Source organism: Salmo trutta, chromosome 36 (assembly GCF_901001165.1).
Source record: "Salmo trutta chromosome 36, fSalTru1.1, whole genome shotgun sequence".
NCBI lineage: Eukaryota > Metazoa > Chordata > Actinopteri > Salmoniformes > Salmonidae > Salmo > Salmo trutta.
Window position 1 is genome coordinate 37,146,540 of NC_042992.1, and position 26,348 is coordinate 37,172,887.

At 41.6% G+C, this 26,348-nt stretch overlaps 1 protein-coding gene across 2 annotated transcripts; it reads left to right on the plus strand.

The window, feature by feature from the left end:
- Positions 1 to 26,248, plus strand: neu1 (neuraminidase 1). Of its 2 annotated transcripts, XR_003872138.1 has the most exons (8): positions 1 to 242; positions 1,772 to 1,961; positions 4,294 to 4,556; positions 7,682 to 7,864; positions 10,051 to 10,270; positions 10,419 to 10,643; positions 25,570 to 25,631; positions 25,791 to 26,248. XR_003872138.1 is itself a non-coding variant. In XM_029735733.1 (6 exons), exons 1-6 carry the CDS (start codon positions 168 to 170, stop codon positions 10,637 to 10,639), a joined length of 1,152 nt encoding a protein of 383 aa, XP_029591593.1. In that variant the 5' UTR covers positions 1 to 167; the 3' UTR covers positions 10,640 to 12,788. The 2 variants fall into 2 exon arrangements, 1 of the variants encoding a protein (XP_029591593.1); XM_029735733.1 differs by lacking the exons at positions 25,570 to 25,631; positions 25,791 to 26,248 and having other exon boundaries at positions 10,419 to 12,788.
- Positions 26,249 to 26,348: the final 100 nt, after the last annotated feature.

The window sequence follows — 26,348 nt, forward strand, 5'->3', positions numbered from 1 at the left end:
AGTCAGTCAGTCAGTCATATGACCGCGGTGTTTATGGTTTCGGTGAGGAGGAAGTGGTTGCTGTTTATTCGTCGACAGTTTTGCTCTGATGCCATAGTATCACAACGTTCTTCGTCAAAGAACGGCCGAGAGAATACTGAAACAGCATAGTCACAAGGGCTGGTTTGATGGGGGTACGAAGCCGACTCGCACTACTTTTCTCAGTTGTGCTATCGCCAAGTCTATGCACCTCTTTTGGCCAGGTAGGAAACTTGTCAGGTATTTTGACCGGTTTGTAAGTCATGTGTTGTATTCCTGAGTGTTTACCAGAATTTTTAGCTTGAGTCTGATAATTATCTGTACAAAACCATTAATCTGAAAACTTGTTGAGTATAAAAATACTAGCTTGATATGTTTTCCGGGTTATTGAAATACTTTGCAAGTGTAACTTATTTCTATGTGTGAACTGTAATGGTCTATTCATTCCTTTTCCATTGTAGTAGATGCTCCTTGTGAGTGCATACATTTTCATACAGGTCCCCCGTGGCAATCAAACCCACAACCCCAGCATTGCAAACACCATGCTCTACCAACTGAGCCACATCATCACAAACCACTTGTGCTTTGGTTTTTTTTCATGGTGATAGAAAGTCTGCAGGTACAAACCTAGATGACCAGCCTATGTACAACACAGTATTATACATTTAGATTAAGTGGTTTGTAAGGATGATACATTTAATACTGCACAACAAGTGGTTGTTTTCCCTGTTATTTGATCAAGAAAAATATTACATTTTATGGGGTTGATTTGTGTCTTTGCCCATAACTTTGCACCTTTTGATGTAAATGTTTGAGGACAGGGTTTTGTTCTTTTTGGATTCCATTAGAATGACAATCGCAGAGAACGGGACAGGGCAACAACTCTTACATTCAACTATTGACTCCTGCTAGTTACTGTTCTTAGTTATATAACTACCTTTTTGGGAAAACAGTGAGTCAAAAAAATATAATTTTGCCTGCGCTACAGATGTCTATCGGTCCGCTGATACTAGTAAAGGCCCAGTGCCTTACTTTGTATGGATGTTTTTATTATTATGAATTCTCAAGGGGTGCTTTCACCCTCAGCAACCCTACTTCATGTGGCTATGCTGTGTAGGCTTGAGTGTGAAGTCTCCTATACAGTGCAGAATTCTACACAGCTTTGCAAGATATAGCCAATCTATTTTGTAGATTGTTTACTGTAAGAACGCATAGCAGTATAATGATTTTGGGTGTGATAATGTTGTGGCGCGAGAGCTATTATCTCTGTAACCAACACTGCAATAGACTTGCGCTGTAAGTGTGCACTAACAGGCCGTTGCAAAGCTAAGCGACCAAAACAATCCAACATAACCTCTTGCACCTCAACATTTAGTAATCCACCCTGTGTTTTAATAGCAGATACGTTAACTTGCTGAATTGGTGGCATACAATATGTGAACAAGAGTAACACTTGTTCTGAAGGATCATGTCACTTGACATTACAGTTAATGATGTCATACGTTAGTGAACTTGGGTGGCACAGAGAATTATTTTTATGGACACATCCTGTTCATCTTGTTCTGTCACTGTCACATGCTGTCTTTTTATAATGGTCTCTCTCAGCAGTTATTTTTGGCTAAAATCCAAGCTTCTTCCAAGAGGGAACTTGGCGGTTTGCTTTTTGCCCACTCAGTTTCCCCTGGCCTAACCTGGCAAGTGGCTACATCTGCCAAGCAGTGAGCCAAATGAAGTCTCTCTCTCTCTCTCCCAGATTGACCCCCTGGTCTATGATGAGCAGTTGCTGTGGGTGAGCGGCGGGGCAGGGGCCGTGAACACTTATCGGATCCCACTGCTCTCCTTCACCCCCATGGGCAGTCTGCTTGCCTTCGCTGAGGGCCGGAAGAAGTCCCCCAGCGACGTGGGGGCCAAGTTCCTTGCCATGCGACGGTCCACAGACAGAGGTAGGCAGGCAGAGCGAGCAGACAGACACAGTAATGCAGGGATGGGCAACTTTGATGGGGTTGGCAGCCCCCCCCCCCAATTTTTGTTTTTAACTCAGTGGCTCACAGGTCTGCGTACCCACATCCATTCCCACACATGCAGTCAGCAAGCCTTTTGACAGCAAAACAAATCCTGCAATTCTACACATTTTGCCATGGGGCGTGGAGAAAATGTTGCAGTTTTAAAGCAAGTTTGCTGCACTTCTACACATTTTGCCATGAGGTGGAGAGAATTTAGAAAAATTATAACTAATTTCATGCAATTCTACTCATTTTGTTATGGGGTGGAGAGAAAAATTTGCAGTTTTGCAGCTAATTTCCTGCAACTGTACACATTTTGCCATAGGGAGGGGACAAATGTTTGCAGTTTTTAATATGCTATCTGATGATCAATGGGGCCCCCCCATTTGGTAATTCAACCATGATTACTACAAGTTTAGATAGTTTGCTGGCCGCTAGACTTACCAAATCAAAACATTTTTTGCTGACATGGGCTTATTGACTGACATAACAATGATGAGAACATGCCATGTGGGGAATTGTAATTGGCTCGTTTTATCTTGTTCTTGATACCATGTCTTGTTTTGAGGTGTTTTTACCTATTTTTTTTTTATTTTTTTTCCCATGTCAACGCTAATATGGCTCAAATTCACTAGCTAGCTAAGCAATGACTGTAACGATGCATTTGACAGACACCAAGTGCTCATTGTGCAAATTGTATTTATGTTTTCAAAAAACATTGGAGACGAAATATATGTCGTCAACAATCTATGCCAACCCGGCCTGTTTTGCCCAATAGTTGCTCACGTTGGAAAACGAGGAGAGGTTTGGTTGTGGTTCAAAGTTCACTGCTGCCCTTACTCTGTTACTGCTTACAAATTGGATCATAACTCTACAAGTATCAGAAATCCCACTCTGGAACTTTTGATATGTCCGTAGAGTATATTATGTTCAACAATATATTCAACATTTTGCAAAATCAAACAATACATTTTTTTCAATATTCATGTTTATATTTTTCAGTATTCATAAATGAATGTTTCAAAAATGTTTAATCAAAGTACCACTCGTATTACAGAGCAAGCGGTAAAGCTTTATATGACACCACTGTATGCTTTGTAGCACCTACAGAATAAACACTATGGAGTGTGTTAAAGGAGGCCTGGGTAAGGTCAATATGACAAATATGCCAACTTTGAGTCATTATTGGTCAATTATGCTTTTACATATATATGTCAACAATCCTTCCTCAAAATGAATATTCTATGGATTCCATTTTGTTAAAATCCCCCAAATCATGGTATTTTTTTTGTCTGGGTTTTGTGAGGAATAATTCTAATAGGAAATTCCAGGTGAACAAAAAGGAGAGCAGTAGCAGATAAAATAAATCAATGTTGTTTATTACAAGCTGCAACAGGAAGACACTTCCAGCACAGAGCAGAGAAAATGTCTAACTGGCCTTCTCTGATCAGGCTCTTTTATCTTAAAGGCCCATTGCAGATGATAACTTTATTTTCCTCTTTTATATTTATTTCCACACTGATGTTGGAATAATTCTGATAATATCCTTTCAGTGTAAGAGCTGTTTTGATATTGAGATAAAAAGGGCTACATTGGACCTTTTTAATCAAAGCTGCAAATCTTCACTTGAAGCTCCAGTGGATCTGTTTTTATCTGGATATCAAATCATTTCTGGGTAACAATTTAACTACCTTACTGTGATTTGTTTTCAATTAAAATGGTCAAAGCTAGCTTCTAAGCAAAAAGCCATTTCTCATGCAAGAATGTTGCTAGGACTGTCTGGGGGTGGTCTGAGTGGGTAGGGGAAAAGGAGCAGTTTTTGAGGGGATTTGATTGATCTGGCCTGGGTGCCCGGATTGGCGTATTTTGCACAGGGTAAAAGTTGATTGCATTAGTTTTGGAACCCGGCGGCCTTCAGTCTGGCATCAACCACTATCAACAGATATGAGAATAATCCATAACAAGTCTAGTGACCATCAACCCGCACATTGAGTGTCACAAATGGTACACTGGAAATTATGTATTACAGAAACTCCAAATATGCTAAACATTGTGTTCACTCTAAATTAAATATGAACTTTTGTTATGTTAAATATTCCCATTTCAGACAGGACAGAGAAACGCAGAGACTCGTACACGTATTTGAATTGACATCGCTTTTTATCAGTGAATCTTCACTCCAGTGCATTTCATTTACAGCACTCTACTTATGACTGATACTTTCCTCCTCCCTTTGTCTCTCTCCCTCTTCTATACCTCCCCTCCACCCTAGGTGCCACGTGGTCTCCCACCACCTTCATAGTGAACGATGGCTTCCTGGCTGACGGACTGAACCTTGGTTCAGTGGTGGTGGATGAGGAGACTGGCGCTGTGCTACTGATCTTCTCTCTGTGCTTCCACCAGTACCAGTGTGACCCCGCCAGTATAATGCTGGTGGAGAGCACGGACGACGGACTCCGCTGGAGCCCACCAAGGAACCTCTCGGTCCAGCTGGGGGTCAAGAACTTCCTCCCTGGGCCCGGCTTCGGCATTCAGGTGGGTCACCATCATCCAAGTCTTTCAGACTTCTCTTCACCTCCCCTTATTCCTCTCGCTCTTAGAGTCAATTTATATAGTTAATTTAATTAATACATATACACTGAACAAAAATATAAACACAACATATAAAGTGTTGGTCCCATGTTTCATGAGTTGAAAGAAAAGATCCCGGAAATGTTCCGTACTCACAAAAAGCTTATTTCTCCTTTGCCAAGATAATCCATCCACCTGACTGGTGTGGCATATCAAGAAGCTGATAAACAGCATGATCATTACACATGTGCACCTTGTGCTGGGGACGATAAATGGCTACTCTAAAATGTGCAGTTTTGTCACACAACACAATGCCACAGATGTCCAAGTGTAATTGGCATGCTTACTGCAGGGATGTCCACCAGAACTGTTAACAGAGAATTGAATGTTAATAACATCGTTTTAGAGAATTTGGCAGTACGTCCAACTGGCCTTACAACCGCAGATCCCGTGTAACCACGCCAGCCCAGGACCCCCACATCCGGCTTCTTTGACGGCAGGATCGTCTGAGACCAGCCACCCGGACAGCTGATGAAGCTGTAGGTTTGCACAACCAAATAATTTCTGCACAAACTGTCAAAGCTCATCGGCGTGCTCGTTGTCCTCACCAGAGTTTTGACCTGACTGCAGTTTGGTGTCGTAACTGACTGTACCGGGCAGATGGCAGACATTGTGTACGGTGTCATGTGGGTGAGCGGTTTGCTGATCTCAACATTGTGAACAGAGTGCCCCATGGTGGGGTTATGGTATAGGCAGGCATAAGCTATGGACAACAAACACAATTGCATTTTATTGATAGCAATTTGAAAGCACGAAGATACCGTGACGAGATCCTGAGGCCCATTGTCGTGCCATTCATCTGCTGCCATCACCTCATGTTTCAGCATGATAATGCACGGCCCCATGTCGCAAGGATCTTCTGTACACAAGTCCTGGAAGCTAAAAATTGCTCAGTTCTTCCATGGGCTGTATAGTCACCAGACAATGTCACCCGTTGAGCATGTTCGGGATGCTCTGGACCGACATGTACGACAGCATGTCCCAGTTCCTCCCAATATCCATAAACTTCGCACAGCCATTAAAAAGCACTGGGACAACATTCCTCAAGCTACAATCAACAGCCTGATCAACTCTATGTGGAGGAGAGGCAAATGGTGGTCACAACAGATACTGATTCTGATCCAAGCACCTACCTTTTTTTTTAAAGGTATCTGTAACCAACTGATGCATCTCTTTTGTTTTTCTCAGTCATTTGAAATTCATAGATTTGGGCCTAATTAATTTATTTCAATGGACTGATTTTCCTTATATGAACTGTAACTCAGTGAAATCATAGAAATTGTTGCATGTTGCGATTTGTATTCAGTGTAGTTTCCCCCTCTTTATTTGCCTTCTCTACCGACCTATGACGAGAGCACCTTTGTATTTCCTTCCTCGTGATTCCATTGCTGACGTAGCCTACTTTTGTGTTGTCAATTATGAGGCCAATTTCTATCATCATAACCCTTATCCTGTTATGCATAGGGGGCAGTATTTTCACGGCCGGATAAAAAACGTACCCGATTTAATCGGATTATTACTCCTGCCCAGAAACTAGAATATGCATATAATTATTAGCTTTGGATAGAAAACACTCCAAAGTTTCTAAAACTGTTTGAATGGTGTCTGTGAGTATAACAGAACTCATTTGGCAAGCTAAAACCTGAGAAGATTCTGTACAGGAAGTACCCTGTCTGACCATTTCTTGGCCTCCTTGATCATCTCTATCCAAAACAGGGGATCTCTGCTGTTACGTGACACTTCCTACGGCTCCCATGGGCTCTCAGAAGGCGGCAAAAAGCTGAATCGTGGCTTTGCAGGCCCTGGCTGAAAAACATTAGCGCGTTTGGATAGTGGCCAGTCAGAGTACTATGAGACTGAGGCTCGTGCACGAGGGGACACCATGTTTTTATTTTCTCTCTCTTTGTACTAAAACACGATTTCCTGGTCGGAATATTATCGCTTTTTTACGAGAAAAATTGCATAAAAATTGATTTTAAACAGCGGTTGACATGCTTCGAAGTACGGTAATGGAATATTTCAAAAAAAAATTGTCACAAAATGCGTCGGGCGCGTAACCCTTCGTCACCCTTGGATAGTGTCTTGAACGCACGAACAAAACGCCGCTATTTGGATATAACTATGGATTATTTTGAACCAAACCAACATTTGTTATTGAGGTAGAAGTCCTGGGAGTGCATTCTGACGAAGAACAGCAAAGGTAATAACATTTTTCTTATAGTAAATCTGACTTTGGTGAGGGCTAAACTTGGTGGGTGTCTAAATGGCTAGCCCTGTGATGCCGGGCTATCTACTTAGAATATTGCAAAATGTGCTTTCACCGAAAAGCTATTTTAAAATCGGACATAGCGAGTGCATAGAGGAGTTCTGTATCTATAATTCTTAAAATAATTATGTTTTTTGTGAACGTTTATCGTGAGTAATTTAGTAAATTCACCGGAAGTGTTCGGTGGGAATGCTAGTTCTGAACGTCACATGCTAATGTAACAAGCTGTTTTTTGATATAAATATGAACTTGATTGAACAAAACATGCATGTATTGTATAACATAATGTCCTAGGCGTGTCATCTGATGAAGATCATCAAAGGTTAGTGCTGCATTTAGCTGTGGTTTTGTTTTTTTTGACATTATATGCTAGCTTGAAAAATGGGTGTCTGATTATTTCTGGCTGGGTACTCTGCTGACATAATCTAATGTTTTGCTTTCGCTGTAAAGCCTTTTTGAAATCGGACAGTGTGGTTAGATAAAGGAGAGTCTTGTCTTTAAAATGCTGTAAAATAGTCATATGTTTGAAAAATTGAAGTTTTTGTATTTTTGAGGAATTTCTAATTCGCGCCACGCTTATCATTGGATATTGGAGCAGGTGTTCCGCTAGCGGAACGTCTAGATGTAAGAGGTTATATTGTGTATAATAATAAACCTTAGTAATAAATATTGGGGTTAATGCACCAAGGTCAGTCGTTTTGATTGAACTGTTGTGCTTTGAAAGAGTACACTATTTTGACTGTCTCCATGTCTCCGCTCACAGAAGCACTACCCTCCTGCTAAGGGGCGTCTGGTGGTGTGTGGACATGGCACCCTGGAGGGTGACGGGGTCTTCTGCATTCTGAGTGACGACCACGGACGAAACTGGAAGAATGGCGCCGCGCTGAAGAGCATCCCCTACAACCAGCCCAAACAAGACCTGGACTTCAACCCAGATGAGTGCCAGGTAAAGCTAACCAGGGAGGGAGTGAGCAGGAAAGAAAGGATGGCACACAGTACAATAGCCGTGTAGTTATTAGGCTGGTGGGAGGAGCTATAGGAGGAGGGCTCATTGTAATGGCTGAAATGGAATTAATGGAACGGTATCAAACTTATGGATATTACATGTTTGACTCTTCCATTAACTCCATTCCAGCCATTACAATGCAGTGGCGGTTCTAGACCATTTCAACTGGGGGGGCCAAGCTGGGGCCAGTTGTACTGTTAGAGGGGCCAGTTACATTAGACGTTATTGTTGTCATATCATTTTCTTCACTGCATTGCAGGCATTAGCAGGCAAAAGACCATGTTCATAATCATCATCGTTGCCACTGTCTAATAACGGATGTAAAAAAAGAACGATAGCAATAATTAGTTATGTAAAAATGATTTCATACTCCACATTTAGGGGGGGTCCAAAATTGTTTTCACAGGGGCACTGGCCCCCCCCTGCCCCAGAACCGCTAGTGTTACAATGAGCCTGTCCTCCTATAGATCCTCCTATGCCATTAGGCAACCCTCTAGTTTTAATAGTCTGTAGTTTTACTAGTCTGGTACTAGTTTCATACTTATTTGATTTAACCTTTTATTTAACCTGTTAGGGCTAGGGGGCAGTATTTACACGGCCGGATAAAAAACGTACCCGATTTAATCTGGTTACTACTCCTGCCCAGTAACTAGAATATGCATATAATTATTGGCTTTGGATAGAAAACACCCTAAAGTTTCTAAAACTGTTTGAATGGTGTCTGTGAGTATAACAGAACTCATATGGTAGGCAAAAACCTGAGAAGATTTCATGCAGGAAGTGGCCTGTCTGACAAGGTGTTGTTGTTCTTGCCTCTGTTTATTGAAGACTAAGGATCTTAGCTGTAACGTGACACTTCCTACGGCTCCCATAGGCTCTCAGAGCCCGGGAAAAAGCTGAACGATATCGAGGCAGCCCCTGGCTGAAACACATTATCTCCTTTGACAAGTGGCCGATCAGAGGACAAAGGGCTTAGGCGCGTGCCCAAGTCGACCCCATGCTTTATTTTCTTTCGTCTGTTTACCTCATTGCAGATTCCCGGTCGGAATATTATCGCTTTTTTACGAGAAAATGGCATAAAAATTGATTTTAAACAGCGGTTGACATGCTTCGAAGTACGGTAATGAAATATTTAGAAATCTTTTGTCACGAAATGCGCCGTGCGCGTGACCCTTATTTACCATTCGGATAGTGTCTTGATGCCTGCAAATAATCCATAGTTATGTTCCAACAGCGGCGTTTTGTTCGTGCGTACGAACAAAACGCCGCTGTTGGAACATAACTATGGATTATTTGGGACCAAACCAACATTTGTTATTGAAGTAGAAGTCCTGGGAGTGCATTCTGACGAAGAACACCAAAGGTAATCAAACTTTTCTAATAGTAAATCGGAGTTTGGTGAAGGCTAAACTTGCTGGGTGTCTAAATAGCTAGCCCTGTGATGCCGGGCTATCTACTTAGAATATTGCAAAATGTGCTTTCACCGAAAAGCTATTTTAAAATCGGACATATCGAGTGCATAGAGGAGTTCTGTATCTATAATTCTTAAAATAATTGTTATGCTTTTTGTGAATGTTTATCGTGAGTAATTTAGTAAATTGTTAGTAAATTCGCCGGAAGTTTGCGGGGGGTATGCTAGTTCTGAACGTCACATGCTAATGTAAAAAGCTGTTTTTTGATATAAATATGAACTTGATTGAACAAAACATGCATGTATTGTATAACATAATGTCCTAGGTGTGTCATCTGATGAAGATCATCAAAGGTTTAGCTGTCTTCTGGGTTTTTGTGACATTATATGCTAGCTTGAAAATTGGGTGTCTGATTATTTCTGGCTGGGTACTCTGCTGACATAATCTAATGTTTTGCTTTCGTTGTAAAGCCTTTTTGAAATCGGACAGTGTGGTTAGATTAACGAGAGTCTTGTCTTTAAAATGCTGTAAAATAGTCATATGTTTGAGAAATTGAAGTAATAGCGTTTCTAAGGTATTTGAATATCGCGCCACGGGATTCAACTGGCTGTTGAGTAGGTGGGACGTAGCCCAGAGAAGTTAAAGCCCATGATCGGGCTCACCTCAGTTCCTCAATCAAACTCCTCTCTGCCCCCCCCCCCCTCTTTTCCGTAGCCTGTAGAGATGGAGGATGGTAGCATCGTCATCAACGTGCGCAACCAGAACAACTACCACTGCCACTGCCGCATGGTGATGCGCAGCCTGGACGGGGGTGAGACGCTACCCATGGAGCAGCTGTTGTTTGACTCCACCCTGATAGACCCTGTGGTAGCGGCAGGGGCGCTGCAGAAGGAAGGCGTGATGTACTTCACCAACCCAGCTCACAGTACTCACAGTAAGGACTATGGGATGGGGATGGGGCCCTCTGGTGGGTAGGACAGGGGAATAGTGGTGAGCTATTATTTTTTACTTCCACCCTCAACCTTTCTGTCCCTCTCGCTTTCTTTCCCTCCCTCTCTGTCTGTCTCCTTCCTTTCTTCCAGGGGTCAACCTAACCCTGCGCTGGTCTCTGACCAATGGCACGTCGTGGGAGAAGAAGGCTGTCCAGATCTGGGCGGGGCCAAGTGGCTACTCCAGTATGACATCACTTACGAGTGGCGGTGCAGAGGACAGGAAGTTCATCTTCGTCATTTACGAGAAAGGCCACAAGGACTACTATGAGACCATCTCCTTTGCCAAGATCCACCTCTACGGTGGACTGTAGTAGAGTAAGGCTGGGGGGGTGGGTACTTGGTAGAGTCTGCTTCTAACCACTGGTCCATGGTCAGGGCCCGTATTCTCAAAGCCTCTCGGAATGCTGAACTAGGATACATTTTGCCTTTTAGTTCATAATGGATTAGATTATATAGACGGGGGACCTGATCCTAGATCAGCACTCCTCCTCTGAGATGCTTTTAAAAAAAATATAATCCCAAATATTTTTATCCACTTAATAGTTATGGTTAAGATGGGGATTGGGGAATTTCATCTGTGCTAAGGGGGAGGATGTTGAAGATTCTTTCAGGAAGGAAGGAGGACTCATTGGACTTTGCAGCCCAACTTTATTTTGATAGGTGAAGGGAGACTTGGAGAAATACGAACCACTGCTGTTGTATGGCACCAAGAATGACAGGTTTGTGCCACTTTATCCTAAGGTGGGCTTTTAAATACTTCATGATTTTATTCATTAGGGCAAAACGTAGCAAAAACCTTTCGCAACGGAAAATGGAAATTTGCTTTTCTTTATTGGATAAGTTCAGGTAGTCCCTCCCTGTTTGTCTGTTTTCCTCGATTTGGTGCCTAATGTACATTTATTAGTATGGCCCAATCACAGGTGTCCCGTCCTTTACTGAAGCTATGGTAGTCTGTAATGATTGATGGTATGTTGGTGTACGCTTCCTGTCTGGGGCTCCCATAGCTGAGAGAGGAGGAAATCCCCAACCCACATCTTTTATTTTGTGATGTGGGGAAGGAAAAAGGTTTGGGTGGGGTATGCGTCTCCAAGCCATACAAATATTGGGACAGACTTACTAAGCGTTTGCAACTGTGCTATTTCCATAGGGCAAAAAACTTGAACAAAGAGTAAAAATCTAGGTTTAGAGGAGGACCATTTTAACGCCCTTTAAATCTAGCTCCCATGCATCACAGCCCATAACAGAATGGTTTCACTTTCAGAATGGATCTTGCCAACTTTTCTCATGAGAGAAGTCTATGATGAGACAATAGTTTGTGAGGGAATGGACCTGTAAAGGATTGACTTGTCAGAATAGGACATGCACATTTTGAATCCCTTTTATTTTTTATTATTATTATTATTTTTTGAGCCATGGAGCCAGGGATCTGTCATTTAAATGTAATGGAAATCCCCCTTGTTGTGCTATCAGTCGAACATTTATTAAATGCGATTGTGCCTCAACTCAGTACCTGGCACTCCCCTTGTATGTGAAACAAAGTGACAATTTACCTCCGGTTTCTATAGCATATTTGATCAGTCTCATCTAGCTAGCACACTTCTGTCCACAGCAGTTGTAGTTGTTTCTCTCAGCTCACCTGGATGCAATCTGGATGCATGGCTACTCATTGTGGCAAGAAGTTTAATTGCCATATGTTATGGTCTTTAGGTCCACTTGATGTTGTATTTTATTTTGCATATATTTTTCTGTTATTGTAAGACTACATATCTTACGAAGTTTATTATTCTGCCTTTCCTGAAAGTGTAACTTCAATAGAATGCTTTCAATTCATGTTTGAAGCTAAGATTTGTGGTTTTAACATTTCAGATGTGTTTTTCTGATCAAGACATTGAATTCCAATATAAATAGTGATAAAGGGAGGTGTGAGTGTGATGTGTGTCTGAGTACAAATATGATATTCTGTATGTACGTTTGGATATTGTACTGATATTTTTCCAATTAGTGGTAAAATATCAGAACTGGGCTGCCTGTTTTAAAAGCAGCCATTGAACTACAGTATGTGTTCCAGATCTTTACATTTTCTTAAGCCTCTTGTCATGTTTTGGCATATCCCCTGGTCTGTAGATCATGTACTGTATTCTGTACTTCCCTGAACAGTTTGCAACTCGTGTTTCATGCTCTGTGTGTGAGCACTAGATTCATATTGAGCTTTTGGCGCAAAGACATTGGTCCATGATAAACACAGTTTACAATGTAAGATGACAGATTAGATGTAAGATAAGGTTATAAAAGAGAATACTGCAAATATCAATTTAACAGCTCTTATTATCTATGTCACATTCATAGAAGTAATATATGTTGCCTTAATATGATAATGTTGCCAGAATCTTATAGTAGAATCCCAAAGTGGGTCTTCTAAAATGTATTGTGTTATGCATTAAAGCAAAATTATAATGGGGAGAGAACAACATTCATCATTACTGAAGATACTTATTAATATCGGCAGTGCTTCAAATGCATTCATAGACATGAAACAAGTTATTTGAAAATGAACCACAATGAAGAGGAATTATTTTCCCCTAACCTTACCACCCCTACCATAATAGGAGTAAACTAATGGACAACAACACTTAGGCTTCTACTTCCAGCTTATACATACTATATACATTTTACGGACACAGTATATTTTACATTGGTTATCTTTTTTGGTTTTTAGTTCCATCCTTCATCTACCCTCAACCCCTCCCATCAACCCCGAAGACCATCCAGTTTTGATTTCTATTTGCCAAATATTTTTCAACTGTACTGTTTCACAAAAGTTCTGAAAGTATTCAAAACCCTTGACTTTTTCCACATTTTGTTAGGTTACAGCCTTATTTTAAATTTGATTTAATATTCCCCCCCCCTTATCAATCTACACACTACCCCATAATGACAAAGCAAAAACAGGATTTCTGACATTTTTGCTAATTTATTGAAATATCACATTTACATAAGTATTCAGACCCTTTACTCAGTACTTTGAAGCACCTTTGACAGCGATTACAGCCTCGTCTTCTTCGGTATGACGCTATAATCTTGGCACACCTGTAATTGGGGAGTTTCTCCCATTCTTCTCTGCAGATCCTCTCAAGCTCTGTCAGGTTGGATGGGGAGTGTTGCTGCACGGCTATTTTCAGGTCTCTCTCGATGTTCAAGCGGGTTCAAGTCCTGGCTCTTGTTGGGCCACTCAAGGACATTTCAGAGACTTGTTCCGGATCCATTCCTGCGTTGTCTTGGTTGTGTGCTTAAGGTTGTTGTCCTGTCGGAAGGTGAACCTTCGCCCCAGGATCTCTCTGTACTTTTCACCGTTCATCTTTCCCTCAATCCTGACGAGTCTCCCTTTCCCTGCCTCTGAAAAACATCCCCACAGGATGATGCTGCAACCACCATGTTTCACCGTAGGGATGGTGCCAGGTTCCTCCAGAAGTGACGCTTTGCATTCAGGCCAGTCTTGGTTTCATCAGACCAGAGAATCTTGTCTCTGATGGTCTGAGAATCTTTAGGTGCCTTTTGGCAAACTCCAAGGCGGCTGTCATGTGCCTTTTACTGAGGAGTGGCTTCCGTCTGGCCACACTACCATAAAGGCCTGATTGGTGGAGTGCTGCAGAGACGGTTGTCCTTCTGGAAGGTTCTGCCATCTCCACAGAAGAACTCTAGAGCGCTGTCAGAGTGACTAGGTTTTTGCTCTGACATGCACTGTCAATTGCCGGACCTGATATCAACAGGTGTGTGTGCCTTTCCAAATGATGTCCAATCAATGGAATTGACCACAGGTGGACTCCAATCAAGTTGCAGTAACATCTCAAGGCTGAATTTCGAGTTCCATAGCAAAGGGTCTGAATACTTATGGAAATAAGGTATTTCTGTTTATTTTTTATATATTTGCAAAAATGTATTTGTCATTATGGGGTATTGTGTGTAGATTGAGGGGGGAAAATTATCTAATACATTTTTGAATAAGGCTGTAAGGTAACAAAATGTGGAAAAAGTCAAGGGGTCTGAATACTTTCCGATGGAACTGTACATTTTAGGGACACAGTCTATTTTACATTACTTACCTTGTTATTTTTAGTCCCACCCTTCAGCAAAACTCAACCCTTCCCATCTACTGTATCTGTGAACAGTTTTGATTTTTATTTGCCATATATTTTTGAACTGTGCTCTGTTTCACAAAAGTTCTGAACCTTTCTATTCTCAGTTTCTACAGATACAATTTTTTGCTAACAGTATTATGTTATTGATTGATTGACTATGATTTTTCAGATCACCCAGCAGTGCTATCTGCAGAGTTAGCTCTAGGTAAATATTGCAATTCTTCAGCCATTCCTGGACCTGCGAACAAAAACAAGCTACATATGGACAGTACCAAAACAAATGATCTAATGATTTTGTCTCTAAGCAGCAAAATCTGCAGTGCTGGGAGGGTTGTATCCCCCGTTGCAAGAATTTTGTGTAATAATTAAAATTGAAAAATTCAGTTTTGAATCCAGCATCGTTTTGTGTATCAGTTCATAAACCATGGAATGGGTACATCAAATCTTTTCCCAACTATTTTGTAGTCTATATGGCACAGCTGTCAATTTTTTGGTCCTTAAATTAAACTGGTATACTTTATTTATTCATCACAATTTTCTTTAATAATTTTGATCTTTAATGCAGGGCTGACAGACCAGTTCCTTACTTTCTCCCTCTTTCACTTGCCTCTTCCATTTTTGCAATAAGGCTGCAATTGGTTTGTTGTAATTTTGAGTAGAGCAGACATTTCCATATCTTTGTTAGCTGCATGTGTGGCAACTCCACCAGTCCTATTTCTGATATCATTTATAAAGATTATACCATAAATGTTTTTTTATTTTTTTATCTATTATATGTGAGTTTAACCATAATATTAGTTGTAATATTTCTTCTGTCTATTCTGGTGGATTAAACTGAAATTGCAACCAACTTTCTATGGCTTGTTTTAAAAAATATTTTGGAGATAATTTCATTTTGAAGTAACAGAAAGTGAGAGGTTGTATCTGAATAAAGGGGAAAAGGCTGTTCTTGAACACGGGTTGAGACATTCTTACTAATCTGCTAGAGAACCCGTTTGGATTTAAGTATTACTTTGGTATGACTGAAGCCTTTAGTGAGAGGTCTAATGCTTTAATATTTAATCATTTCTGCCCTCCGAATTCCATTATAAGTTCAGCAAAAAAAGAAACGTCCTCTCACTGCCAACTGCGTTTATTTTCAGAAAATGTAACGTGTAAATATTTGTATGACCATAAGATTCAACAACTGAGACAAACTGAACAAGTTCCACAGACATGTGACTAACAGAAATTGAATAATGTTTCCCTGAACAAAGAGGGGGGTCAAAAGTAAGTCAGTATCTGGTGTGGCCACCAGCTGCATTAAGTACTTCAGTGCATCTCCTCCTCAGACTGCACCAGATTTGCCAGTTTGTGGTGTGAGATGATACCCCACTCTTCCACCAAGGCGCCTGCAAGTTCCTGGACATTTCTGCAGGGAATGGCCCTAGCCCTCACCCTTCGATTCAACAGGTCCCAGACGTGCTCAATGGGATCCAGGCTCTTCGCTGGCCATGGCAGAACACTGACATTCCTGTTTTGCCGGAAATCACGCACAGAACGAGCAGTATGGCTGGTGGCATTGTCATGCTGGAGGGTCATGTCAGGATGAGCCTGCAGGAAGGATACCACATGAGGGAGGAGGATGTCTTCCCTGTATCGCACAGCGTTGAGATTGCCTGCAATGACGACAAGCTCAGTCCGATGATGCTGTGACACACCGCCCCTGACCATGACGGACCCTCCACCTCCAAATCGATCCCGCTCCAGAGTACAAGCCTCGGTGTAACGCTCATTCTGTTGATGATAAACGTGAATCCGACCATTACCCCTGGTGAGACACAACCGCAATTCGTCCGTGAAGAGCACTTTTTGTAACAAGTTTCAGTAAATTATTTTTGGTAGCGTTTCTATGTTGAAAAAATATATATTCCATTCATTTCGCTTTATTATTATAATAAGTTACACTTGAATAAGTTAAGGGTCCCAATCACCCCAAAGCTTGTGACAGTGCTTCATAGAATCTGTACAGTTCTTCAACCATTGAAAGGTTGTGGAGGTCTGCAGTGGTTGTCTGTTGAGGAGGTATGGCCTTTAAATTTTTCTACGGTTAAAATATCTATACACAGCATTCAATGGAAAATGGTCCATTATTTTGGTCCCCTCCTCTCAGGAATACTCACTTAAATGTTTCACCAAATTACAAACACATACAGTACATATGGAATTATCTCAGTTTGTTACAGTACCTCTTTCTCTTCCCATGTTCCATTGCGGTCCAAGTTGACACACACAGGCCCTCCTGTCCAGCTCGCTCCACTCTTACCCTGAGTCCCGTTCTTCAAACCAATCCCTGCTTTTGTCTCGCTATCTAGTCTTTCACTTGAATGAAAATGTCGTCCATGTGAGATCTGTTTACAGTGACTATAAAGTGCTGGTGCCATTGGCCTTTGCCCATGTCTTTGTGTTACTACTGTAAACACAGGAACATAAAACTAACTAAGCACAGGAAATAAAAATAATATTCAAAACTCCTTGCACACAGAACACCCAGCTAGTGATGGTTGTAGAACAATCCTTCTACACCAGACTGACAACATTAACTACATCCTTCATTCCTATACATTTCAAAGCAATAATATGCTAATCTTTATGCAACACTTTTAACTGCCACCTGTTATAATATATTTATGTATTTAATGATATATTAACGTAATATTTATAAATGCAGTGCATTGGGAAAGTATTCAGACCCCTTAACTTTTTCTACATTTTGTTACGTAACAGCCTCATTCTAAAATTGATTAACCTACACACAATACCGCATAATGACAAAGCAAAAACAGGTTACATTGTTTTTGTTGCAAATTATATTAAAAATAAAAAACTGACATCACATTTACATAAGTATTCAGACCCTTTACTCAATACTTTGTTGAAGCACCTTTGGCAGCGATTACAGCTTTGAGTCTTCTTGGGTATGACCCTACAAGCTTAGCACACCTGTATTTGGGGAGTTTCTTCCATTCTCCTCGAGCTCTGAGGTTGGATGGGTAGCGTCGCCACACAGCTATTTCAAATAAAATAAAATTGTATTTTGCACATGTGGCCAATACAACAGGTGTAGACCGTACTGTGAAATGCTTACAAGCCCTTAACAAACAATGCAGTTTTAATAAAATAGAGTTAAGGACATATTTACTAAATAAACTAAAGTTTAAAAAAGTAACACAATGAGGCTATATACAGGGGGTACCGAGTCGATGTGCGGTGGGACAGGTTAGTCGAGGTAATTTGTTAATGTAGGTAGGGGTGAAGTGACTATGCATAGGTAATAAACAGCGAGTAGCAGCAGCGTAAAAACAAAGGGGGGATGTCAATGCAAATAGTCCGGGTGGCCATTTTGATTAGTTGTTCAGCAGTTTTATGGCTTGGGGTAGAAGCTGTTAAGAAGCCTTTTGGACCTAGACTTGGCTCTCTGCTACCTCTTGCCGTGCGGTAGCAGAGAGAACAGTCTATGACTTGGGTGACTGGAGTCTTTAACAATTTTTTGGCCCTTCCTCTGACACCACCTATTATACAGATCCTTGATGGCAGGAAGCTTGGCCCTAGTGATGTACTAGGCACGAACGCACTACCCTCTGTAGCGCCTTACGGTCGGATGTCGAGCAGTTGCCATACCAGGTGGTGAAGCAACCGGTCAGGATGTTCTCGATAGTGCAGCTGTAGAACTATTTGAGAATCTGGGGACCTGTTGTCGTGCCCTCTTCACAACTTTCTTGGTGTGTTTGGACCATGGATAGTTTGTTGGTGATGTGGACATCAAGGAACTTGAAACTCTCGACCTGCTCCACTACAGCCCCATCGATGTGAATGGGGGCATTTTCGGCCCTCCTTTTCCTGTAGTCCACAATCATGTCCTTTATCTTTGCTCCCGTTGAGGGAGAGGTTGTTGTCCTAGCACCATACTGCCAGATCTCTGACTTCCTCCCTATAGGCTGTCTCATCATTGTCGGTGATCAGGCCTACCACCGTTGTGTCGTCAGCAAACTTAATGATGGTGTTGGAGTCGTGCTTGGCCACGCAGTTATGGGTGAACAGGCAGTACAGTACAGGACGGGACTAAGCACGCACCCCTGAGGGGCCCCTGTGTTGAGGATCAGCGTGGCAGATATGTTGTTGCCTACCCTTACCACTTGGGGGGCGGCCCGTCAGGAAGTCCAGGATCCAGTTGCAGAGGGAGGTGTTTAGTCCTAGGGTCCTTAGCTTAGTGAGGACATTTGTGGGCACTATGGTGTTGAACGCTGAGCTGTAGTCAGCGTTCAATGAACAGCATTCTCACATAGGTGTTCCTTTTGTCCAGGTGGGAAAGGGCAGTGTGGAATGTGATTGCGTCATCTATGGATCTGTTGGGGTGGTATGCGAATTGGAGTGGGTCTAAGGTTTCCGGGATGATGGTGTTGATGTGAGCCATGACCTACCTTTCAAAGCACTTCATGGCTACTGATGTGAGTGCTACGGGGCGGTAGTCACTTAGGAAGGTTACTTTTGCTTTCTTGGGCACAGGGACTATTGTGTTGTGCTTGAAATATGTATGTATTACAGACTCTGCCAGGGAGAGGTTGAAAATGTCAGAGGACACTTGCCAGTTAGTCCACACGTACTCTGAGTACACGTCCTGGTAACCTGTCTGGCCATGCGGCCTTGTGAATTTTGACCTGTTTAAATGTCTTGGTCACATCACCTACGTAGAGCGTGATCGCACAGCTGATGCTCTTATGCATGCTTCAGTGTTGCTGGCCTCGAAGCGAGCATAGAAGTAATTTAGCTCATCTGGTAGGCTTGTGTCCCTGGGCAGTTCTCGGCTGTGCTTCCCTTTGTAGTCTGTAATAGTTTGCAAGCCCTGCCACATCCGACAAGCATCGGAGCCGGTGTAGCCTGTTTGATGGTTCGTCAGAGGGCATATAAGAAATCCTGCTAAGCATCCGGGTTAGAGTCCCACTCCTTGAAAGCGGCGGCTCTATCCTTTAGCCCAGTGCGGATGTTGCCTGTAATCCATGGCTTCTGGTTGACGTATGTACATATGGTCACTGTGGGGACGACGTCATCGATGCATTTATTGATGAAGCCAGTGACTGATGTGGTGTACTCCTCAATGCCATCGGAGGAATCCAGGAACATATTCCAGTCTGTGCTAGCAAAACAGTCCTGTAGCTTAGCATCTGCTTCATCTGACCACTTTCTTATTAACCGAGTCACTGGCGGTTCCTGCTTTAGTTTTTTCTTGTAAGCAAGAATCAGGAGGACGGAATTCTGGTCAGATTTGCTGAATGGAGGGCGAGGGAGAGCTTTGTACGCGTCTCTGTGTGGAGTAAAGGTGGTCTAGAGTTTTTTTTCCCCCCCTCTGGTTGCACGTTTAACATGCTGGTAAAACGGATTTGAGTTTCCCTGCATTAAAGTCCCCGGCCACTAGGAGTGCCGCCTCTGGATGAGCATTTTCCTGTTTGCTTATGACCGTATACAGCTCATTGAGTGCGGTCTTAGTGCCAGCATCGGTTTTTGGTGGTATATAGACAGCTACGAAAAATACAGATGAACTCTCTTGGTAAATAGTGTGGCCTACAGCTTATTATGAGATACTCTACCTCAGGCGAGCAAAACCTCGAGACTTCCTTAGATTTCGTGCACCAGCTGTTTACGAATATACATTCACCCCGTGTCTTATCAGAGGCCGCTGTTCTATCCTGCCGAAAAAAGCTTAAAATCCGCAAGCTGTATGTTATTCATATCTTTTTTCAGCCATGACTCGGTGAACCATAAGATATTACGTTTTTTAATGTCCCTTTGGTAGGATATACGTGATTGTAGTTCGTCTATTTTATTATCGATTGATAGTGCGTTGGCTAATAGGAGCGATGGTAAAGGTAGTTTACACTCTCGGCGACAGATCCATACAAGGCACTTGGACCTTCGTCCCTGATACCCCAGTCTCTTTCTCCTGAGAATGACGGAGATGAGGGCCTTGTCGGGCATCTGAAGTAAATCCTTCCCATCCAACTCGTTGAAGAAAAAGTAGTCCTCCAGTACGGGTTGAGTAGTCGCTGTCCTGATATGTAGAAGCTCTTTTCGGTCATAAGACACGGTGGCAGAAACTCTGTCTGTCTGTCCCGTCTGTCTGTCTGTCGTGACTTTAATTTCATTAATCTGACGACTCTAACTATAATTGTTACCCGATTTAAATGAATCATGTAACAATTAACTCATTAATATTTGGGGCACCACAGGAAAGGTTGTTTTAAAGAGATACTTATCTCCCGAATTAAATTATTAGGCAGCCTTTCTTAAAGTTTTGGTGTCAGAGTAAATTTATAATTACTGGAATTGATTTGGCCAAGTGCATCTGCACTCTCTATTCAGTGCGCTCTCTGCTTAGCAGCGTCTCTGCCCAGTTTGGCAGCTGCGCTAGTGGCAGAGGGAGATGCCCTTGCGCTTCGCGGTTTAGCGGATCTTTTTTGTTTGCTGTTTTCTTGATGATCACGCAGCGACACACACGATGCAGAGCTGTTGTTCAGCAGCAGATGATGCGCTGTCTGCCACTGACTTGTCATTCTCACTCGCCATCACTCACCGCTGTCATCAAATGGACTCATGCTAGCCACAAGTTCTGACTGAACTCGATTGTCATGAAACGCATATACAGCGATGAGTTTCTCTCCCTTTCATACAAACTTATAACGAGAAGCACCCTCAATGTGTTTTATGGAGGGAAGTGCTGAGGAACAAGTCTCTCAAAATGAACAAATTAATAAAACGACACGTCCTGACCAAACCCAGGGAGTTCTTTCAGAAAAGGGCAGAAGGCTTCAGGAAACAGTGCTTCAACAGTGGAAAAGTCAGCCAGCTAGGAAGGCATTGTTGTCATTTGTTGTCATTTTATAACAGGTGATGATAAGCAGAAATAAGGGAGTACTAACTAACTAACTCTCATAGTAGTAGATGTGAGTTTCTCTGTCAAACAATCCCCTGGCCTTGTACACAGCTAATAGCTAACAATCGCCAAAGCAAGCTAGCTACTGCAACCATAGTAACAGTACAGATGAAGATGAAAAATTATCAGGCCTAATGTACATCTTACTGTAGAAAACTGTAGAAAACGAATCTAGGTTGGAACTGTCGCTGTTAAAATAAAATAATCATTTTTATTCTTAATTGGAATAAACTGATTGAAGCAAGATGTTTTTTTAGGCAAACCACACTCACACTGTTCTGGGTTGCTCATCTACAGCAGGAAGCGGTCTCCTGCCTGACTGAGAAAGCAGTAGATGTTCTGGTCCAGTGTGGCACCACATACCTATTCGAGTCAGGGTTCTCAACTCTGACATACTTAAAAAACAAGTACAGAAACAGTTATAAATTTTTGTATATTTGCATATTTTCCTAAGCTTGGGTCCCAGGAAAACACAGAATTTCGAATTTGGGTCCCAGGCTGAAAAAGTTTAAGAACCCAAGCTATAAGGTGTATATATCTGTTTATTGATGTAATAATCATCTTATTAATCATTACCTCTTATCATATCGTCATTCTGAACAGTCGCAGCCATCTTGGATCTGCAAAAGCCCCAGCCTTACTCATGATTCAGTACTACACAAATTGGTTTAATTATTTATCTACTAGCTAACTAAATGAGAACACAGGATAACATACACACTTAATACATGAGAAAACGGTCCCTAGTGGACTGTTTAAAATATGGCGACATGTTACACAGAAAATTAAGAGGGGGGGGGAAAGAGAGAGCCTTATCCTCAATACATTTCAGAGCTATTCTCACAGTAATCATATAGTTTGCACATGAACCGCCGCCTGTTTGGAATAAGAAATCAAGAATGTATTTACATGTGAAGGTTGTTGTCGTTTAATCAGCCAGCTTGTATGGCTCTGCTTGTCCGACAGGGGTCTCCCCTTTCCCGTCTTCTACTGTTGTTCACTCTGGAAGATAGCTAGCCAGCCGTGTTGATGGTTCCCATTGGTGATGAGCGTAGTAGGATAGTCTCACTTATATTTGCTTTTCTAGATATTTGACTCAAGACAGCTAATTAGCTGTACCAGTGATTGTCTAAGAGGGGAGTTTGTTTTCCCCTTGTGTCAGTATTCAGAATTTGGACCACTTTGGACATGAACTACAGCTTGCTGTTTTTCTGGTCTAAAGGAAGGTGATTTTATTTCTTCACCTCGTATTGAGGTTCAAAGTTCGAACCATTTCAAACGCGTAGCTCCCGCCTCACGTTTCCTGGTCTAATGTTAATGCACTGTTTATAGGAGAGAGATTATCTTATACCTCCAACAATGACATTCCTATTTTAACAAAAATACTTTCAGCATTTTTCACATACGAGACTTCATACCTGTAGTGTAAATACTTTTCAGTTGACAATTTTCCACTTTAACCTTTTTTTAATGACATCACAAAATAAAAACCAATATGACATTAGTTCTCTATAGATCATCTCTGACCATTCCCCACGTTCTTATGCTAGATATATTGTTCCAGTATTCGCTTTTTGAATGTGTTAGACTTTTTCCCGCCAAAAATCTGTTAACAAAGGATATTCCTTGGTGGATTTTACTGGAGGGGAAAGAGAATCCTCTGCCTGAAGGTACCACATTCATATGTTCAAACAATAGTACGCAAGTATAGACACCATGGGACCACACAGCCGTCATACCGCTCAGGAAGGAGATGCGTTCTGTCTCCTAGAGATTGAATGTACTTTGGTGCGAAATGTACAACTCAATCCCAGAACAACAGCAAAGGACCTTGTGAATATGCTGGAGGAAACAGGTACAAAAGTATCTATATCCACAGTAAAACGAGTCCTATATCGACATAACCTGAAAGGCCGCTCAGCAAGGAAGAAGTCACTGCTCCAAAACCGCCATAAGAAAGCCAGACTACGGTTTGCAACTGCACATGGGGACAAAGATCGTACTTTTTGGAGAAATGTCCTCTGGTCTGATGAAACAAAAATAGAACCGCTTGGCAATAATGACCATTGTTATGTTTGGAGGAAAAAGGAGGAGGCTTGCAAGCCAAAGAGCACCATCCCAACCATGAAGCACGGGGGTGGCAGCATCATGTTGTGGGGGTGCTTTGCTGCAGGATAGACTGGTGCACTTCACAAAATACATGACATCACGAGGAAGGAAAATTATGTGGATATATTGAAGCAACATCTCAAGACATCAGTCAGGAAGTTAAAGCTTGGTCGCAAATGGGTCTTCCAAATGGACAGTGACCCAAGCATACTTCCAAAGTTGTGGCAAAATGGCTTAAGGACAACAAAGTCATTCAACTGTATACAGTTGAAGTCGGAAGTTTACATACACCTTAGCCAAATACATTTAAACTCAGTTTTTCACAATTCCTGACATTTAATCAGAGTAAAAATTCCCTGTCTTAGGTCAGTTAGTAGGATCACCACTTTATTTTAAGAATGTGAAATGTCAGAATAATAGTAGAGAGCGATTTTTTTTTATTTTTTTTTTTTTTTTTTTTTTTTTTTAAATTTCATCTTTATTTCTTTCATCACATTCCCAGTGGGTCAGAAGTTTACATACACTCAATTAGTATTTGGTAGCATTGCCTTTAAGCTGTTTAACTTGAGTCAAACGTTTTGGGTAGCCTTCCACAAGCTTCCCACAATAAGTTGGGGGAATTTTGACACATTCCTCCTGACAGAGCTGGTGTAACTGAGTCAGGTTTGTAGGCCTCCTTGCTCCCACACGCTTTTTCAGTTCTGCCCACAAATTTTCTATAGGATTGAGGTCAGGGGTTTGTGATGGCCACTCCAATACCTTGACTTTGTTGTCCTTAAGCCATTTTGCCACAACTTTGGATGACCCCCCTGAACAAGGCAGTTAACCCAATGGGGAGTCATTGTCCATTTGGAAGACTTATCTGTGCGCACAGATTTTTTGGTGACAGTATTTTGCTTATCATGTGAAATATAATGGTACATTTCAAACAAACTCCAGACCAGCCATTTTTATTTTTTAACTAAGCAAGTCAGTTAAGAACAAATTCTTATTTTCAATAACGGCCTAGGAACATTAGGTTAACTGCCTTGTTCAGGGGCAGAACGACAGATTTTTACGTTGTCAGCTCGGGGATTCGATCTTGCAACCTTTCAGTTACAAGTCCAACGCTCTAACCACTAGCCACTATTGCGTTAGTTAGCTGGCCTCTGACATTCATCCTCGCTTTACTATCAACTATATTTATCAGGCCTCTTTAGATGCGAGGGAAAATGAATATATTTGCTAGTTAACCATCTGATACAATTGATATAAATGCCATTACTTAGCTAACTTGAAGCTTATTTTACTCTGGACTTTTACTCTGCCCCCATCCAAATGACATTCATCACTGTTGCAGTTGTTAATGTGTGTGTGTTATTTATTTATTTATATATATATATATATATATATATATTTGTATTGTTTTATTTCACTTGTTCCCCACATCCCCTCAATGGTAATTTAGTCTGACTGATGCTCCCCCTATGGTCATTCCCCCTATGGGCAGTCTTTACTCTGCTTCCTTCTCAATGGAAATGTATTTAGTCACCACTGCTACAGTTGTTATTATGTATATAGTGATATTTACATTGTTTTTTTATTACCATTTTCAGAATTTTATTTCACATTCCTGCATGTCGGAGCTCAGAGCCTAAGATTTTCACTGTACCCTGCAGTCACAACTGCAACCCTGTACATGTGACTATTAAACACAGAATCTGGATCTCTGCTGGGGAAAAGCTAGCTAACTCCCACCATCATCACTTCAAAAACGATATATTTGCTCTCTATATCTTAAAGATTTGTTAGACTTTTGAACACTTGTCAAACTACTTCATTCTGCTGCCTGTTTTTGAAGAATTGTTGACTGAAAAGTTTGCAAGAAAAATGATCCTCCCAATTTCACTGCAAATAGACTACTAGGCTGTATTGGTTGAGTATCATTTGCCTGATGTGCACATTTACATGATTATTTAATTAGTCTAGTTAGCCAAGTTATTGATTGACTAGGCTCATTGTTATTCATGTTTTTGTTGTTGTATTCCAGGTGTAGAGGGAGTAAGAACACGAGAAAGCAGCATGCTACCAGACCACCAAAGGACCCTAGAGGTATTACAGTCAATGCTTATTAACTGGATATTGTATGTGAATTGCCCATTTATATCAATGACAGTAACAAAATGGTTGGATTGTTCAGCAACATGTGCAGTAAATGCTAACACCGCTTAGGTGATGAAAGTTACAATGTATTTGTCATCTCCCTATCAGGCGACTGCATGATGTGACAAGGGCCTGGATGGCGACCCACATCTGCTTCAAGCTGCCTGAATGAATACTGTGGCCTTCAGTGGTACCTGCCTTTGGTTACAGCAAGAGTCTCCTCATCTCTGTTTCATAACCATTTAACATGTAATGTCTATAACCACTCAAGTTCATAAAACTGCTAAGAACGCAAGAATTGACGGTTATTCACTTCGTTCTGGCTTTATTTAGACAGGCAGCCCAATTCAGATTTTTTCCACTCATTGGTCTTTTGACCAATCACAAAAGATCTTTTCGCATCAGATCTTTTTCAGAGCTGATCTGATTGGTCAAAAGACATTAGTGAAAGCTCAGACTTGGGCAGCCTATTTGTCCTATTCTTCAGTCTTGTCTGGGATATATATGTTAGTTGGCACACCTGTGTGATGTCTTATTTACGTTAATACAAATGTATTCACCCTGGAGATGAGACTTACATTGATTTTTGTCACCAAAGCACCATATATTACCCACCACTGCGACCTGTACGCTCTCGTTGGCTGGCCATCGCTTCATACTCGTCGC

Excerpts from the sequence above, each read along its gene's own strand:
- neu1 (XM_029735733.1), top strand. The coding sequence starts at position 168 with ATGGGGGTACGAAGCCGACTCGCACTACTTTTCTCAGTTGTGCTATCG. Across the intron at positions 1,962-4,293 it reads GCGACGGTCCACAGACAGAG|GTGCCACGTGGTCTCCCACC; the intron begins GTAGGCAGGCAG and ends CCTCCACCCTAG. Across the intron at positions 4,557-7,681 it reads GGCCCGGCTTCGGCATTCAG|AAGCACTACCCTCCTGCTAA; the intron begins GTGGGTCACCAT and ends CTCCGCTCACAG.